The sequence below is a fragment of the Oreochromis niloticus genome, linkage group LG5 (genome assembly GCF_001858045.2).
Source record: "Oreochromis niloticus isolate F11D_XX linkage group LG5, O_niloticus_UMD_NMBU, whole genome shotgun sequence".
In the NCBI taxonomy this organism is placed as follows: Eukaryota; Metazoa; Chordata; class Actinopteri; order Cichliformes; family Cichlidae; genus Oreochromis; species Oreochromis niloticus.
This window is the reverse complement of record NC_031970.2, coordinates 16,373,648-16,392,335: the sequence shown is the minus strand read 5'-3', so window position 1 is coordinate 16,392,335 and position 18,688 is coordinate 16,373,648. Positions and strand designations below refer to the sequence as shown.

Here is an 18,688-nt window from a genome sequence, read left to right as displayed (position 1 = left end):
TCCTCCCGTGCTTTATGTGGCATATCGGGCGGCAAACGAACGCCACCAGGCTCGATCTTGTGCCCGGGTTTCAGCTTCTTCCAACGATATTGTGATGAGAAAAGACTAAATAATGTTTGGCTTAAGGTTCAAGTTCAGTTGTAAACATGAGTCTAAATGTAAAGAGTTCAGAAGGGAAGGTCTCCTCAGATGTTAAATTAATTTTTGGTAGATGTGGTGAAATTGTAGGGTCTTCACGAGTGGGATACAGATGGAGTGCTTTCCATGGCTTGGGCTTTGAAAAGTCCTTAAGTGTGTGCACTTGGAGGATAAACAAAAACGCCAGAAGTGTTTTTAGTAACCAGGCAACCAAAACAGTTTCCATGTTCCCAGCTGATGTCTTTCCTCCAGACGTCTGTACAGATCCTTAGCTGCTGTTGGTAACAACAGCGCCTATCAGAATAGCTCTCATCGCACAATGAAAAATAAATCGGTTTGCTCCCTGTAGTTGTCACAGACCAGAAAAACCAGCCCCAGTGTTCCCCCACTCATTTATATACTAGGTGCGAACATGATGTGATCCTTATGACTGACAAGGGAAGCTGTATGCAGCCAGGTTCATGCTTTCATTCATTCAGTGCAGTGATGATGATTTTTTTTTTTTTTTTTTAATAAATTAACTTGTTGTGACTCTTGCAATAAGACATCCAGTAGTATTAAAGGTCAATGGGAAACACATCTTACTGCCCAATTAATTTAATTTGCTTAAAACTCTGCCTTTAAATTGGCACTATACCTTTTATTTTATATTAATTCATTGGACTTTTTTCTCACTTTTACTCATTCAGTTATTTACAGTGGTGGTATATACAACTGTATGCATGACTCTTAACCAGTAATGTTAAACCATTCAACCAAACATTATACAGTTCAACTGGATTCTAGTGCAGAGACTGCCGAGGCATTGTGATTCAAGCGTACTCGCTGACAGCCCTTTCTCTCAATTGTCCGATAACCTTGAGTGATACTGTGTCGTGACATGTCAGTCTTTAGAGCACACAATGAAGATCACAATGATGTAACTTCAGTTTAAGAGTGATATAAGCACAAGGAACTACTCAATGTGAAAGGGACATGGCAAAGTGAAACCGTTAACTTTGTGGGAGAGAGGAAGAACCTTTCCGATGTCTTTGAACCACAAATGCTTATGATCAAAGAGGACACTAGTACGCTTGTGCAGGGCAAAAATAACAATTTATGACCCTAAATAATTTTGCCATGCCTAATTAACCCTTTAGTATGAGTTTGTGGTCACAAGCGCTACATTCAAGTCTTCCTTAATAGAACATGAGGTTCATTTTGTAAATTATGGTCCCAATTAGAGTTAAATAAATAAGAAAGCAGAGTTTACTTTTAGGCCTGGCAACTTTTTACTTGATAAGTTGCTGCACAATGAACATGTAGTGCTTGTGGTTTAAAAAAAACCAAACAAAACCAAAACAGTAGTCCAGAAACCAGCAGTGACTGTGCATAACGTCAGCAGTTTATTTGTGGTAGCTGTATTCAAGCTATAAAGCAACACACAAGAAATTAGCTCTATATATGCAGTCATTAAGGCGATAACACAAAAATAGGAAAACAGCAGGCAGAGCTGATTCTGGGTATCTCCTCTCAGGTATGGAGCAGTGTCAGCAGGGATGCTCTGTGCCCTCACCACGCTGTCCCAGCAGCTGGAGAACGAGGGTGTTGTTGACATCTATCAGGTGGCTAAGATGATCAATCTCATGAGGCCAGGAGTCTTCACTGACATAGTAAGTTCACACTGTGGTAAAACATCGAGTACCTAAAGTTTTATATTGTCAAATATTTTTATCAATATTTTTTTCTTTGAAAATTCTCGACATGCTTGTTAAACACCTTTGAAGTTCAGGTGGATTGTCTGCTTGCACAGCGCTTTACTGTGTAGTCTGTTGTCACCATTTTCCTTAAAACCCAACTAAAAATGAATATCTGCTCCGAATAGGCGTCTGAATTAATGTTAAATGTCTCTCTGTATCTGCTGGAAGTATAAATAGATTTGGATTGTGTTGCTAACACCTTTTGCATATCAACTTCATTAGCTTGCGATTGACATTATTGTGTTTATAGCTTGTTCTGCTGCCCCCAAGTGGCCAGAAAGTCAATTAATACTGCCTAAAGCTGCATTTACTGCTGCATTGATTAGTTTCTTGTCAACAGCGGGCAGAAAAACAGGCTGGCAGATACACAATTTGCCAGGTGTCTTCACATCAAGCACACTTTTCATTCAGCAGAAATGGAGCTCCATTAGTATTCTTGGCTTTGTCCAGTTTTCCTTAAGCTCTGTTTTCTTCACCAATTCCTGACAAAATGTCTGCGGCTTTAGCTGCTAAATGCCTCATGGTGTTCACCATCTAGTATTAGTTTTCAAAGCTTTCTATGGTATGTGGTGAGAATTCATAAATGGATCGTTTGGGCAAAAAGGCTGGCGAACTGGATGTTCCTACTTTTTGGGTGACTCAGTGCAAACATCACTTTCTGTTTGTAACAGAAACATCCTTTGATGGTGGTACGTAGACATGCTTGTGATTGTATAAAAAAAATTAAGTGATCTTTAGAGTGAACTCGGTGTCTATTTTTGTGTTTGTGTGCACAGGAGCAGTACCAGTACCTTTACAAAGCCATGCTCAGCCTGGTCAGCAACCGAGAGTGTGGCCTGAGCCCCATGCACATGGACACTAATGGGGCGGTGGTGATCGCAGACGAGTCGGACCCCGCAGAGAGCATGGAGTCGCTCGTCTGAGGACATTCTTACAGGCACTTAATTTGTAAAAATCCGAGAACATTTCTGAGGCCTTTTTGCCAGACTATTGATTAAATGAATAACCTTATTACTTTTTATACTGATAAAAGTTTTTTGATATTTATGTTTTTGTCCTTTATTTCTTGTCTTAAATGTTATCCTGCTGAGCGTTTGCACCTGTTTTAAGTTGACACGAGGAATAAGCAGCTCTGTCCAGTTTGCACTATACTATCAGTGTTACTGCCTAAAATCCAGTGAGCAAAAGTATGACATCATTAAATCCTGGCATCACGAGGAAACTCGGATCTTGGACCGCGCTGAGACGAACGCGAGGCACGAAGGCCGGGATGCGCTGAAGCGATCCACTTCCTGATTGTCTCGGAACAAAACTTCACTTCATTTTACAAGCATGAATTATGTCACTTTATCACTTCAGTCAGACTAACTGTTTTGAGGCTCCGCTCCACAGGGGTGAAGCTTTTTATCTCGTGAAGAGACTCACACCCGCCTATATATTATTTCCACAGTATCTCACTGCTGTCTTGTAAAATGTACCTATGGCTTATTTTGTTAAAGTGTGTTACAACATCTAATGTGAACATTTATTGCTTTTTACAGGGATTTATATTGTTATATTGTTAAATTGTTTTGTAATATATATAAATATATCTATAAATATTATATCCCTAATAGCCAGCCAATGATTGTTTTTTTTTTTTTCTTATTTGTCCACCTGCCTTGGTGTAAACTTACTTTTTTTTTTTTTAATAAATGGAGATCTGTAGCTTGTCATGTATTGCCTACAAATCTCCAGCTATGTTTTTTCTTTTTCTTTTCAGCATTTCTTTGAGCTTTTCTAACCCAAGCGGTCCAAGCTCAGCTGTTAAACATCTGTACCAACAAAATGTAATCGCGCTACATCATTTTTTTTCCCCATGTGTTTTCGCAATGCAGTGGATGTAACGAGAATTTATTTTTGACGCTGATCAACACCAAAATTGAATAAATGAATAAATAAAATTCACGTCAAAGTGAAAACAACTGGCAGCGGATTGGTTTTCAACATTTAAAATCCAAATCCCACATTTTTCTGCACAAACGTTCAAGGACTTCAAGGCCACATTCACAGAGGGATCTTTGGCAGCATTTATAAGTTGGTTGGGTTGAGTCATTTGAGGATATGTGCACATCAGTTTTGTGGATAAAGATACTGCAGTTTTGTTGTCCTTTCAAATCCTGCCAAGCTGATGTGAGCAAACTGCCAGTTTTTCAAGACTTGCCACTTAATCTGGACTCAGCTCTCTCTCTCTATATATATATATATGTCTCTCTCTCTCCATACGTGTGTGTGTGTATATATATATATATATCTATGTGTGTATATATATATATATATATATATATCTATATATATATATATATATATATATATATATATATATATATATATATATATATATATATATATATATATATATATATATATATATATCTCTCTCTCAAAATAAAATATGGTGCATGCCTGAGCTTCAGATGTGGAGTTGAGCCTTACAAGCATAAGGTTTGTGGAAGCCCTTCACAGACAGTAGGCAGAGGGACTTAAAGAGACCGGAGCTAAAAGAGGATAAACTGAGAGGCTGTTTTAAACTGTGAGTCATTCAAGGCTGGTCCATTAGAGTACCACAATAAAAAAGATGAAGCAGGAAATGAGTAGAAATTGCTCTCAATTAAGGAAATTCATGCTTTATATTTCATTGTTTTACCCAATTTTACCACAGAGAAGAATCCCCGCCAGGCGTCCTGGTGAAGATGTTATTCAGTGCCTTGTTCAGATGTTTTTGGGTTGGTTTTTTTTTTTTTTTTTGAACGATAGTCATCTTTGTTCGTAATGAAGTTATCGCAGGAAAATGAACTAGGACTTGGACTTCATGGAACGGAAATTGCTCAATGTACTGTCATCACAAAGTGGATTAACTTACGGAAGGATGGACTATTTAGATTTTATTAAAAAGGGTGAATGTGTTTGCAAATTAATGGATCTGAATTTGCATTCATATACAGATAGATTGATATGGGTCGTCATCCCCCCCCGTTGATCAGTGTCAAAAAAAATTTACATTACTTCCACTTAAAATTGTAAACAAACACTGAAAAAAGTCAAAGTAGGTGAAACCTTTCTGTGGGGGTGGGGAGTGATGCTTTATTTGTAACCAAAGATGTGGTCCCGCTTTGGAACATGTTATTGGTTTTATCCTGAGATCTATTAAACCAGATAGAATTTGAAATCCATATTGCTAAATCTCGCAGATTTCCACTGTGGAAAGTGTGAACTTAACCTTTGAGCATGTTTCTCTTCTAGCCTCAAACTCCCTTTCCACAAGCTCAAGATCAAGGACTTGTGTGACTAGGTTTAAAATTCCGACTGTAAATTGTATTTTATCTGGACTTTACTGCATTAGTTTGGAACTGTAATTATAACCCATTTTCAACCCTTAACATTCCTCTCTTGGTTGATTTTTGTGTTTTCTGAGATGGATTTTTTTATTTAATTTGATTTTTTTTTACATATGTTTTTAAAATTCATCTGATAACATCTATTTCCTTTCCACCCCGGAGTTTGCTTAATCCATTGAAACCCCTCTGACATTTGGAGAAACATCAAAACTCCACATGGAAACTTTTTTTTCATTTTTAAATTTTCACCTCGTGTTGGTGTGTGTGTGAGTGTGAATGCCAGCATCTTTCTCTGCTCACATTTGAAACACAAGTGCTGTACCTTCACGCATTTACTTAAAAAGGAAAAAAAAAAAAAATCTGTAACCTTTGTGATCATAGAAGTTTATATTTTCATACAAAGATTTGGTTTGTACAGAGGACCTGTAAGAGATTGTACTTTTGTGAAAACACCTCAGCAAAACTCCAACAAACGAAGCTGCCCTTCTGAGATCCGCCATGACGATTTAGATCAGATATCAGATATGTTGGTCTCAGATCACTTCAGCTACGCTGGTCATTAACTCTAATCTGTAACTTATGAAAATTCAAAAAAAAAAAAAAAAAAAAAGATTTTGTCAGTCACATTACGTGTTTATATGACAGTATCATAGTTATTCCTATGATGCTATTATATACCATATTATAATATACTGTCATTTAGGTAAATTGTATTGCTCTGCATTGAATAAAGTCTGGCTTTGGGTGCACTGCATCCTTGTATTACATGAAGTATGGAAAATAAAATAAGGAACCTGCTCTCCATGTCGCCCCCTGCTGTCACACTCTCACCGAACAACAGTGGTGGAAGAAGTACGCACAATCCTGTGTGTTAATATATGCAAGTGATTTGCTCATTTAAATCTTTATACACTGCCGTGTCAACCTATCACATCCTCTAATTCATATTTATACACATGATGAAATGACTGTAAAATCCTAATATATCGAGTAACCCGAGCTATGAAATAAATGTGGTGGACTGAAATATTTCCCTGTGAAATGTAGTGGAGAAGACATATGAAGTGGCATAAAATTGAAAATCCGAATGAGCTGAAATGGCACCATAGGTTCATTTTCTCCTAATGCCGCACTTTATTTTGGCAGAAATTGGCACTGTTTAAAGTATTGTAAATTAGGGGTGGGTTTGAGTCCGCCTCGGGCTCTTTTCTCTACCCTTTCTCTCTTTCGTTTTGCTCTCCATCTGAGCTGTCACGACATAAAAGGTTAAAATGGATAAATAAATGCTAGGAAAAAATTAGGCATAATTAACTTTTAGCAGCCCACATGCTCAATTTAGTCCTGTATGAATGTATAAACTACTTTGATACTGAGGAAAAAACCCCATATACTACAGAATCTAAAGATCACGAATATCCTCATACTCAAAACTACTAAATGTTGTTACTTTGTACTCTTTGTGTACAGTGTTGACGGTTGTGTCCCAGGTGCATCTTAGGAAACATGACAGATGATGCACATGTACAGTAATTTTTATTTAGAGGCCACAGCTCTTGCATATTACAACTGTTGGCTTTCATAAGGCAAAAGCAAGAATGAATCCACCAGCTAATTCACACAGAAAACAGAAAGCGTTTGGGGAGGGTGGGAACCCACGGGCATGCAGCGATGGCTCAGAATGCAATGTACAGCATTTTATATTTATATATATTTATATAATATATACAAAACAACAGTGAGACCCAAACAAATGCCAGACATCTCATTCTACACAATTACAGAACAAAGACGGACCAACTTTTTTTTTTTAATAAAAAAAATTATTTTTGCTCTTTTTCCTTGTAAAAGTGCAACTCAATTAAAATAGAACCTGTTTCAAGGCCTTTTAATGTTGAAATAAAAATAGAATCTCCCGAGTTATCAAAATGGAGCTATGAGAATATTGCATCTCTAGAATACCCACTCGAAGTTCAAGATTCCTGTTGAACCATGTCTAATTAGTAATTGAGATGAGATCACATAGCATTGACACATGATAAAAAATGCAGGTCTAGACTTACTGTCGATGTTAAGAACAGTGAGTAGACGACGGTTTATCTGTAACAGCCGTAAACAAATACAGAGGTTTTATTTTCAGTTCGAAGCAGTTGGCATTCACTTAAAAACAGACGAGACAAAGAAAAGGGTCCACACACTCATCATCACGACAATGTACCATTAATGAATGTAGAATACGACAAAGAAGCGCCATATAGGATTGCATTGGACAGGGACACACCTATTAATCTCACTCAACATTGTCAAACAAATGGTTCTCCATATTGCTTAGTAACACATAGAAATGAATTTAGAAATGAATGAATCCAAGATAGGTGCTATCTTTATCATGACACAGCTAAACTGCCAATCATGGTTATTTTTTTTTAAACGTTTTTATTTTGATTTTCTTCAGTATAAGTACTATTTTTATAGTTAATAGTTCCTTCATAGGCATTTCGAGCTGACAAAGAGGTCCTAGAGTGGCTATCTGAGTTGGTACATGCATCGGTAACCAGGCTAAAGTCAAAAGTGTCAAAGGGAGGGGGTCGGGGTGAGGGAGGGTCTTAGAGGGAGGGCTGAAGTCTCGGTGCACGGGCTCTAGTCGTCCTCTTCGTCCTCCTCGTCGCTGTCCTTCATGGAGATGCCTTGCATGCCTCCTTCCCTCACCGAAGCAGCGGCCTCCTCCATGGTCAGCCTGTTGCGCACCGTGTCGTACATCTTACTGTTCAGGGTGGAGTCGAGGACACCCTGCAGGCGGAAGTCCCGGTACTTTTTCTGCAGGAAAACGAATATATGTCACGTGACACACTTCCTGCTGTGTCTGAGCCAATTTGCTGTACTGAAGAAAAGGTAATTCAGCTCAGTTTAGCACTGATCCCAGATTTAACCTTACCAACAGAATATGAACATCTAAACTGGCTCAAGTAATGTAAAAGTAGGGTTCCAGACAAGATATTTACTTAACATCTATCAGTAAAGCGGTTAGTTTAAGGTGCTACTACAAAAGAAAGTTGACGTGAGATACATGGAAGTCAGAGAAATAGTGAAATCATGGGCCAGCTTTTGGATCTTAAAGGATCGAGTGAGCTGCAGGAGTCCAAAACCCATCCATGTGAACCCACGGTGCTCTAAGATAAACCAAGTTAGGATTTGTAGACAAAAAAAAAAAAGTTTCCAGTTTATCAACACCTTACCTTTGTAATCCTGATGAGGATTTTTAACTGGTAGACGTGGAGCTGCTGATCCATGCGTTCAGTGAGCCAGGTCCCCAGCAGGTTCATGGTGGCAGTGTACCATTGCTGAAACACAAACACAACACTCTCCAGCAAAACACACACCCACACACGTACTAAAGACACCATGATAGAAAACTAACCTTTAAGATGCAGGTATAAACATGTACATTTCATAATAACATCAGCATTCAGAGTCACTCGGATTAAAGCTCAGTACAAAGTCTGTATCACACTACACAAGAAAGCCATTCTTGCATGAGTCAGAACGAGCAAATAATGCAAGTTCAGAGGTTTTTGAAAAAGGGGGGATCATGTTCAAAATAAATAAAATCTCACGAGCCACAGAAGTATTACAAGCTACAGAACATGGGCGTGCTTCAACTGTTTCTTTTGATCGTAGATTAAAAGATATAATACTCCAACTTTCACATGTCAGATCGCCTTATCTCTTCATCATGTACTTTTAACTCGGAGTTCCGGACGGCATTAAATATAAATCACTGAGCCGAAATCAAAGTTAAACTTTGGAAGTTAACGCTGGTGCACTGAAGTGGTGACAACTTCAAACTGTATGGTAAAACATTAGACTTGCTACATTTCTCAAACATTTCTCTCACTTTTTGGGGGGGCTCTAATTTGGATGAAAAGATCAAAACTGGTTTAACGTCTCTGGGTAGGATAGCACAACGAATGGGAACGGTGAAACGGCTAGTCTGGCTTTAACAATAGGCAAGTCCAATCAAAAAGCTCAAACATAACTAACATGCTTTTTAGGTCTGAGTAAGAGAAACTGCACAATGTTATCTTAGCATAAAACATGAAGCAATAAATTGTCTCCTTGCTTTAACTTCATATTGAGGCAATACGTGCATTTCCCATAAGAAATATTCAATTATTGTCATACTAAAGATTAAAAGTAAAAGCAGACCTTACTGAGCTGTGAGCCAAAAATTCAGGATTCACTGCTCTAAACACTCGGTGTCATGATGTTAAAAGTGAGGAGATATAGTTAACATGGTCTTCTCAGACACAGATGTGGCTGTGAGCACAGGGTCTCTACCCACCTTATGTCTGTGAGGGGCAACCAATCAGAAGAAAACTGGCTTCAAGGGAGGGTAAAGGGAGCCAAGACAGCTTGTTTTTAGACAGTGGGTGAATTGAGCGGCTCCACCAAGGGCCATTAAACAACAGAAGATGATTATTCTGAGCAGTAAACCATGAAAAGCTACAGTAACAATATCCAAGAATTAAAATATCGTTTTGAAATGAGCAAAATAGGTTCCCTGTCATAGAAATATGCACTCGGGTCATTTTACTAAACAACGGCCTTATAAGCGAATCCCAGTGGTCAATAAGACACAAAAAAAGAAGAGCTTCTTTGGTGTCAAATCCTCCAACGACACTTTGCACTAAACCAACAGATGGAATTAAATTAAATTCTATGTAATGTGCATAGTAAATGGAAACTGCTTGAATTTCATTTAGTGATCCCAACACACTCAAGGACACAAACAGACACACACGCGGTTTACGTTTCACGTTTACCTTTTACACAAGGAAACTGCATTTATAGCGCTACGAAGAGATGGCAGGAGCAAGTTTATAGAAATTCCCTGAGTGCACTGATATTACAGCGACTTGAAGGAATTAATTAAAAAGAGGGAAGTCATAGCGCATTGAAAAATGTATCTGTCTTGAACTGCAATTACCTTTTCAACTTCTAAAAAATGTTCAAGTCGATATTTTGTAACAGCTGCATGGCCCATCAATTACTGAAGGCAATTACTAAGCCTTTATTTATAATTTATTCAAGTGGAAAAGCAGTGCTGCGTTTGAAATGCCCTACACTGTGGATATAAAACTACTATGGGGAATTGAAATTATAGTTTTGACACGGGTACATTAGCAAAAGAAAAATAGAATGAGAGTGAGTAAATGGTTTGCAGGCAGGGAGCAGCGGTGCTGTTTTCTTGTACCTTTTTCTCTCTCGTTTCCTTGGGGTGGCAATTTTCCAGACTGCACCAAAGTTACAAGAGAACAGCACCCATGTTTGATAGAAACGGGCGTCATACCTCCAAGAAAGGTCAACTTTAAACTTGTGAGTAGGCAGGAACGCAGAGAAGCTTTACAAGGCCCGAATTAGAGGTGGAAGGAGTTAGTTTAGTTGGTGCGTTTTTAGTTTTTAGGTTGAGGTTTATTGAGATCAGGATTAGGTGAATGGTTGAAAGGTTTGAACTTGCAGATGCCTGTCCACTTCACAGTCGAGTTGAGCGTGCAGTGCATGCAGACTTCGCGGGTGGGTGGGTGGGTGGGTGGCTGAGTACGTGCTAAGGACGACTGCTCTATGCGCAAATGAGGCAGAACTCTGAGGAGGGTCATGCTAGAAGATGTACACAGGAAGATTATTTGACTCTAAAATCATGCCAACCAACATAATGTGATAAAACAAGGCAACGCAACGCTAGAGATAAGTGCCACTTTTTGACTAGAGGAGGCAGCAGGAATGAAGTTAATCAGAAAACAGGAGATTAAAAGGATTGAAATAAATCAGCGTAAGAAAGAGAGATAAAGTAGAGCCTATGCAGTGTCTAGGAACAACTTCCACATGCATGCAAATGAATGAATGGAAATGCATTCAAATCAAAAAGGAAAAAACATTGACGGCTTCGAACTTGCTAAAACTGAAACACTCACAGCTCAAAACAAAAAAAAAAAGTCAATTTCAACACAACGGTGCTGACTAGGATCTCAGCTGGGCACTCTGGGGCCACACGGGGGACACAAGGGGGTAAAAAGCTCCACAGTAGAAAAAATTAAGGACACACGGAGACAGGGGAGCCAGTGTGGACCTCAAAGACAAAAGCAAAACCCACTTCACAACAGCATCACTCCTGGCTCCAAATAAAAAAGAAGATTAAAAAAAAAAAAGTCATATTCATCTGGCACAAAAATAGAAACCATTGTCTGTCAGACATAAAAACGTGACGTCACTGCCTCACAGAAAGAACTGAGAATCTGTCAGACACACAAAGCAATCACACGCCTGTGGAGACACAGGTCTTTACAAACAGGTTCTAAATGACATGAAGCAGACACATCACAGCATTATGTGTTGTTTGAATCACATATGGAGGACACATTTATGTCAATGTATCCCGTTAGGATTATGTTTGGTAAGACAGTGCTCTCTTCCCCCTGTAACACACTGGTTCCCAACAATTCACATCCAAGTCATGCCTTTTTATGTACCCTCATTAGACCTTATACTTTTTAACCTGCATCATGTTTTCTTCTTAGGTTGCTTTCATTAATGTTTCGAATCCCTGGAGGCAATGGAAACAGGCGTGTGGAAGTTCAGCTGCAGTTTAGCAGCGTGGGAGTTACATAAAACTGACTAAAAAATGGCTTGGACCTCACAGAATACTAACAATAGAAAGCTAAAGTAGATCTATTAATGCCCCCCAGAGCATAAAAGTGTAAACCTGGTCCGAGCAGGTGGAAGTCATTCATCATCTGTTCTCATCATCTGTGTAAAAACAACAATAGAAAAGGGAGAAGGTTTTTGTGCTGTTTTTAGGACTATATTTATATTTGAAAAAGCTTAGTCTTTTGTGCTTTGTCCGGTTTGTTGTTCGTCATGTCTCGTTGCCCTTCATTTCTCTTTCCCCTCACCCCAATTGTTCGCAGCAGATGGCTGCCCCTCCCTGAGCCTGGCCCTGCTGGAGGTTTGCTTGTGTTAAAAGAGAATTTTTTTTTATCGTTGTGTTTTTTGCCACTACTATCGCCAAGTGCTTCCTCACAGAGGATCAGTGGGTTTCTTTGTACATCGATGTAGGGTCTTTACTTTTATATAAAGACCCTTGAGCTGACTACTGCTGTGATTTGGTGATATATAGATAAGCCTGAATTTAATTCATTTTTTATTATAAGATTAAACAAAAGCGATCAGTAATTGCCTATTAAAGTATTAATGAGTCAAACATCCATTGTTTCCCAATACCTTAGACTCCAGCACTTATAATGCTCTGCTTTTTACTCAGTTTTAGCTTTTTTTTCAAAACATGTTTTCATTTTGTGTTCATTTTATTTCCTTTTTTACTTTCTCCTGGGGGATGCTTTGAATTGCAATGTTTATTTAAAAGGTGGTACAAAGATAAATTTGCACTTTAGGACTGAAAAGTCTGTTGCAGGTTATCATTTCTACTACCAGTGCATCTATTTTCATCTTCTCTTGCATTTTATCTAAATGATGAAATTAGGTTTATGCTTACACTGCTGTTCACTCACCTCAGTCTAAGCTGTGCAACAGACTGCTCGGGGTGTAATAAAAAAAGGGGGTGTGATGTCTCCTTTCTGTTCATATTTATCATCATCGTCATGACTGATCGCATTTTCCTTGGGTGGTTGGGAACCACTGTTCTAACAGATCAAGGGTATTTGCCATGTCAGCCTCTCAGATTGACCCAGGCCCGTCCAGCAGTGCATCATTCACCCAGCGTTTTCATTTCACACACAGAAACTGCACAGGTGCTTCACTGTGGACTGAGGACAAAAGGACTGAGTGGGTTTTTATTTTCATTCAGGAGGCTGACATGTTTTGTGTGGAAAGCATCTGAAAGCAGAAGACAGTGGTGACTTAAAAAATACAAGAACTTGGTGTCCTGGCATATGATCAGTATGGACAGTTCTGTTCTTTCCACAGAGAGCACTGCTTTAGATAATCCTTTCTGAGGATGCTTTTATGGACTCTTTGGTAAGTAAAAGTTTGATTTTTTAATACACAAAGGCCCAAAAGCACTGTGGCAATGCACACCAGAATGCAGAGGGCAGCTGAGATTGGGAAAGAAAAGAGACAGAGAGACAGAAAAGTCGAGAAGGGATCAGAAAAGCCTCTTCTTCCAGGCAGAAATACATTTCCTGGTCTCAAAATGGGACTTATCCCTCTCTGCCCTGTTGTTTTGCCACATTTTGGAAGGCCCCTCCCTTTTTGTGAGGAGGAGACGGCATCTTACTTACATCAAATAACCTTTCTATATACACCTCCTCATTGACCTTATCACGAAGCATATCCTGAGAGTGGCGCACAAAGGTCACGTAGCCGTCAGCTACATCCATTCCAGGTTTCTATAAGAACAGACAAAGAATAGGGTCATGACTCAGGAGAAGAGCAAACAAGCGGCTGTACCAATAATTACTGTCTTCAAAAAGGTAGAACAAAATCACTCAGATGATATTTTGTTCAGCTCTAAATGCTCACAAACAAAACAGGAAAGTCGGAGGCTGTTAAACTTACAGGTACATCCACATATTTTGAAGCAGCTTTCACCTGAAAGTCGAAACAAAACCGTCAAACAGTGGCTGAGATGGGTGAAATGTTAATTATCGTCAGATTCATTAGGGCTTGGAATATTTTACTATTAAAGATACAAAACTACAGTTTTTTTTACCCTTTTTTAACCCCCCATGAGACAAAAAAGCAGGCTTTCAGGAAATAAATTCACTGGATTTGGTACTAAGTAGTTTTTCAGAATATAAAGTGAATTTTTTTAAAGAATAGTTTCAAGAAAAATAAACTGGGGGACTGAAGAAAGAAAAATCTTACCGTGAATGAAAGGAATGAAGAAAAGAGAGTGCCTTCATCATATCTGGATATTTTGGCCAGCACTCCCTCCAATATGGCAACAAACTGGAAAATGAGAGGATGAGGAATCATGAATAACCTAATAATCATATTTTAAAAAGTTGCAAGTTACATTTCTTTCTAATATTGTTATCAAACTAAGCTGATATGAAGCTGCACCTTTGCAACCAGAAGCTGAATCATGTCCCTCACACTCTCCTCAATCAGCTCGTCTATCTGGGAGTGGAACTGTTTCTGTGAAAAGCAGAAGAATTTCCAACAAAAGTATTCACGTCAGCAAATTAAAAGCACAAAGCCTCATTGTCCAACATGCAATCATTGCCCCAGATGAAGTTTTTACCTCTTGGCCCATCTCCATAGCACACAATTTTGCTGATTGGTCCTTGGCGTCCACCATCACGTTGAACATGGTGCATAATGTTGGAGAGATGCGGAAATCTGTGGACTTGCTGCTCTTTGCCAGCTTGGACTCAAATGCCATTCTGGTGCTGCAGTGCAAATTAAAAATGATACACTCTAAAATGAAAATATGCTGCAGATGTTCATTATGCAAAAAACAAACTCTTTGCATTTTGGAGCTTTTGTGTCTCTCGCAGTCTGTCATCATCTCACGCACAGTCACACAAATACACACCGTTTGACACAGTTCTCGATCATGTTGCTCGACATGAGCTTGATGCGGCTCTCGAGGTGTTTGGCAAACTCCTCCTCAGGCCAGTGCAGGTCCCTGATGAAAGTCTGGAGGGCGTCCAGCTTCCAGAAGAGGTCCTCCGATGTCCCGGAGCCATTACTGCCATTGACCCAAACACACATACACAGGTCAGAAGACAAATGTCAACTTGTTACCTGGGGGGGGATTAAAGGTTTGGAGGGGGTGGGGGTTGTAGTGGCAGGAGCAGAGGTGGATGCTGTGCCGCTACACTTTTTTTTTTTTACACAATTTTGCTCTGGCCATATACTGACTGGTCCACCTACGTGTCTCCTTTCCTGTTTGTTCAGGAGTTTCTGGACAGTCAGTTTATGGGTGAAAAGGAGCGGGTAGGGTTTACTGTAACAGATCAATAACCATGCTACAGAGTATGATTATTGACTGGTATGTGAAGTGGCCACATGCAGGTAAAGTCACTGCAGATACAGCAGCTAATCACACAAAGGAGTAGGGAATGGAGGAAGTGAGGGAGGGCGTGCAAAAAAAAAAAATAAAAAATAAAAAAAGGCATTTATAGTCAGTGTCCAAAAAACATTTTAAAAAATCTCCAAATTGGCTTCACTCATCACAGGCCCTCTCTCAACATCCATGTCCCCAGGCTGGTGGGACCCCTGGAAGGATTATCAAACAAACCATGCAGACCTTTTTAGGCATCCTGAGTAGAGCTGATTGGGAAAAGTGTTACATTTAGAGTGAGGAAGGAAAGGAGATAAAAACAGAGGCGAAGAGGTTTGAACTCCTGCCTCTAAGCCTCTCCACTTTATCATCTCCACTCCGAGCCGCTCTGTCTGCCCTCCCAATCAGACTACTAGCAGGTGGTCAAGGTCAGAGATGAACCTACGGCCATGTACAATCTACAATTCGCTAAGCATCACTAGAGCAAATGTTTGTGGACAACAACTCTGGGGAGATACACATTTTGTACAATGGAGATCTTGATGTTTCAAATGGGGAACATTTTCTGCACGGTAGAACTCCAATAGCCTTAGAACTACATTTTTTTTTGTTGTTTGATTCGTTTATTTTTTTTTCAGCCTGTATCTCCACACCTCAGCTCAACAGCATGCATGTTGAGACAAATGAGAGCATTACAGCCTCTCATTTTAGAAAGCACGTCCCCATCTACTCTACACCTCTCAGTGACCTTGGCATGAACATGAACAGCAATAAGTGGCAAGTATTCACACAAGAGAAAACCGATTCAGATTTTGTTGAATTTAAATGTCAGTTTCGTCTTCATTTACATTTTTTGCTACAATTTCAAAATTTGGCATATCTTTTTTAATTGTCCTTACTCACGGGCATCTTCATACCAAGTTATCTCTGCTTTCTCAGTAAATCTAAAGTGAACTAGTTGAATACACACTCAGAGTCATATATAGCAGCCATCCATGACGGGGTAGAAAAGCTAGGCATTTGTGGAAGGTTAACTGATAGTCCTGCTACTGGCACTGGCAGATTTGGTACTTTGGGAATTTGGAGGTTCACATTTGGTAGATTCACATTGGGCAGATTACTTGTTAAACTCCTGCAGAAAAGACAGACAAAAAGAAAAAAAAAGAATCCATAACAGTGGCGTGGGAGCTGCAGAAAGCAATGTAACACTCATCATAAAAGTAAAATCTGAAAATATGTGAAGACTGGAACAAAGAGAAACGCACATAAAAGGGACAGTAACTGTCAAAGACTCACATTTTACAAAAATACTCAAGAGTAAAGAGAGCTGGACACACACATAAAGTATTAAATGCAGCGATAGAGACAGAGACAAGCAAAGTAATACCAAAAACCGAAAAAATGAACACGAATAAAGACCAAGAAAATACAGGTTACCTTAATACACCTTAAATATAATCTTTGCAATGAAAGGAAAACGTAAAAGCAGACATATTAAAGCCACAACAAATAAAGTAGCAACATAACACACTGGAGGCATTTTTTTTCTGGTAACATGTCAAAGCACACGTCATGAAGGTTAGTTCACACACAGAACAACAGGGATACTATGTTTTGCCCTGACCCCAATGTGTCGGCGAGAATTGGTGAGACACATACATTAATCAAGCACTATTTTCAGAATAAAAAACCAATTTCTTCTACAGGATAAAGAGGTTGCTCAGCCCACACTTGGCTCGTTCTTTAAAAGTGAAGCTACAGGAAGCTTGGATGAACATTACAGCTGCGCTACCAGATTTTTCAGCCTCCACACAGTCAGTCAGTCTGTCATCTGAATAAAAAAGCTTTGCATCTCCAGCCATCCTACAGCCTAGCTATAAAGACGGAAGCTCCTTACTTTACAGGCTCCCAGGACTCTCTCTCAAAGCCCTTGTGAATTGACTGTGCGATGGAGGACTCCATCAGATCCACATATCTAACCACCAGAGGAGCATACAGATCTTGAAGATGTTTGTGAAACTTTCCATTGCACAGATGATCTATGAGGGAGGAAAAAGCGTGTTACAAAAGGATATGATACATTTTTTTATTATTATTTTTTTTTTAGATGAAAATACCTAAAGTTAGCTGAAACATAAACATGGGCCAAATGCATGAACTTACAATCTGTCCGGAGGAAGTCATTGAGCAGCTGGAAAAGGGGAAAGCTGTCCCAGCTCTCAGGTGACTGGATCTCCAGAGCGGCATCCATGTCGATGGCGTAGAGGGCCAGGAAGTTTTCTGCATGTTCCACCATAAGGTCTGTCCACCATGCAAATGCCTAGAGACACAGTAGGAGGGAAACCAAACAGGTCAACAAGTCCTCCTGTTAAAAGATGAGAGGGAAATGAGAGAATAATACACACTACTGGACAGTATCGCTCGAAAAGGAAATACCACTGGGTTGATGCATGTTTGGTGTGTTGAGAGAATAGTTTGGCATTTCGGCAAATACCCTTACCCTTTCTTGCTGGGACTTGATTTTTCATATTTCGGATGTCACGCTTGAATATGAAGCTAAAGTCAGAAGCTGGTTGGCTTTACTTAGTTTAAACACTTGAAACAGAGAGAAGCAGCTAGACTACGAGGGTCTCACAGCACAGGGTAAGAGGCAGGGCATTTCTAAATGCAAAGGTGAAAGCGGCTAAATGTTTAGGCTTTAAAACAGGGCTTTTACATACAGTCTATGGCCCTGCATTGATGATGCATTTCCTCTTATAGAACAAAACATATAAAGCCTAATGCACCACAGACCTCCCCCTCAAATGGTTTCAGTAATTGCAAAACCTGCCCCTAGTTATTTGCATTTGTTTATCTGTGATCTAGTTAGCATTTTAAAATCGAGCGTAAACAGAGTTGCCAGAAGACTGATTTACTACCTTTGAGCAGTCTAGCTGCTTCTCTCTGTTACGGGTGTCCATTAGATGTCCCCTGTTATTTAATTTGAGAAGATATTTGGTTATATTTGTGGATACCGAGTGACTTTTCCGTGCCGTATGCGATTTCTGTAATTGCCGGGTATTTCCTTTCAAATGAACAGAAAATCTATCACAGCTGTCAGCTTGTGTGCTTGCGTATGTTTTCCATGGCATACAACTAGATCAAATCCACAGCTCTTCCTAATTGGTACATGAATTCAAATCCAGATTATACTTGGGAGCAGATTTGCACAGTGGGGTTGCATCTTTGTGCCTTCTATTCATGACAGTATCTTTACATCTAGGGTGCTCTTCTCATGCAAACGTGGATCTCCCTGCATGCTTTTCTCTCAAGCTGAGAGATGAGGGGGTCCACCATTCACATCACCAACAAACCCATAGCCCACTAGATGTGAATGTGTCTCATGCACATCACTGTCTAGACACACCAAAGAC

General features: G+C 39.5%; 2 protein-coding genes across 16 annotated transcripts in view; one reads left to right on the top strand and one right to left on the bottom strand.

Annotated features, from left to right (window-relative positions):
* The window catches only part of LOC100705237 (receptor-type tyrosine-protein phosphatase gamma), a 127,493-nt gene extending 123,655 nt beyond the window's left edge, over positions 1-3,838 (top strand). Inside the window, exons 28-29 of the mRNA XM_005453547.4 lie at positions 1,655-1,790; positions 2,654-3,838. Of these exons, the coding sequence (XP_005453604.1) occupies positions 1,655-1,790; positions 2,654-2,800 (283 nt within the window). The 3' untranslated portion in view covers positions 2,801-3,838. The remainder of the gene's footprint in view (positions 1-1,654; positions 1,791-2,653) is intronic.
* A 2,930-nt stretch (positions 3,839-6,768) lies between these two features.
* Positions 6,769-18,688, bottom strand: part of cadpsb (Ca2+-dependent activator protein for secretion b) — a 67,516-nt gene continuing 55,596 nt past the window's right edge. For 10 of the 15 annotated variants that reach the window (XM_013273243.3, XM_025907203.1, XM_025907205.1 and 7 more), the window contains 11 exons: positions 17,439-17,595; positions 17,173-17,314; positions 16,246-16,407; positions 14,805-14,960; positions 14,511-14,658; positions 14,330-14,404; positions 14,132-14,215; positions 13,823-13,855; positions 13,546-13,653; positions 8,488-8,592; positions 6,769-8,068 (listed from right to left, as the gene is read on the bottom strand). In XM_013273243.3, the coding sequence (XP_013128697.1) occupies positions 7,892-8,068; positions 8,488-8,592; positions 13,546-13,653; positions 13,823-13,855; positions 14,132-14,215; positions 14,330-14,404; positions 14,511-14,658; positions 14,805-14,960; positions 16,246-16,407; positions 17,173-17,314; positions 17,439-17,595 (1,347 nt within the window). In that variant the 3' untranslated portion in view covers positions 6,769-7,891. The remainder of the gene's footprint in view (positions 8,069-8,487; positions 8,593-13,545; positions 13,654-13,822; positions 13,856-14,131; positions 14,216-14,329; positions 14,405-14,510; positions 14,659-14,804; positions 14,961-16,245; positions 16,408-17,172; positions 17,315-17,438; positions 17,596-18,688) is intronic. The other 5 variants (XM_025907209.1, XM_025907210.1, XM_005453558.4 and 2 more) reach the window with 1 other exon arrangement.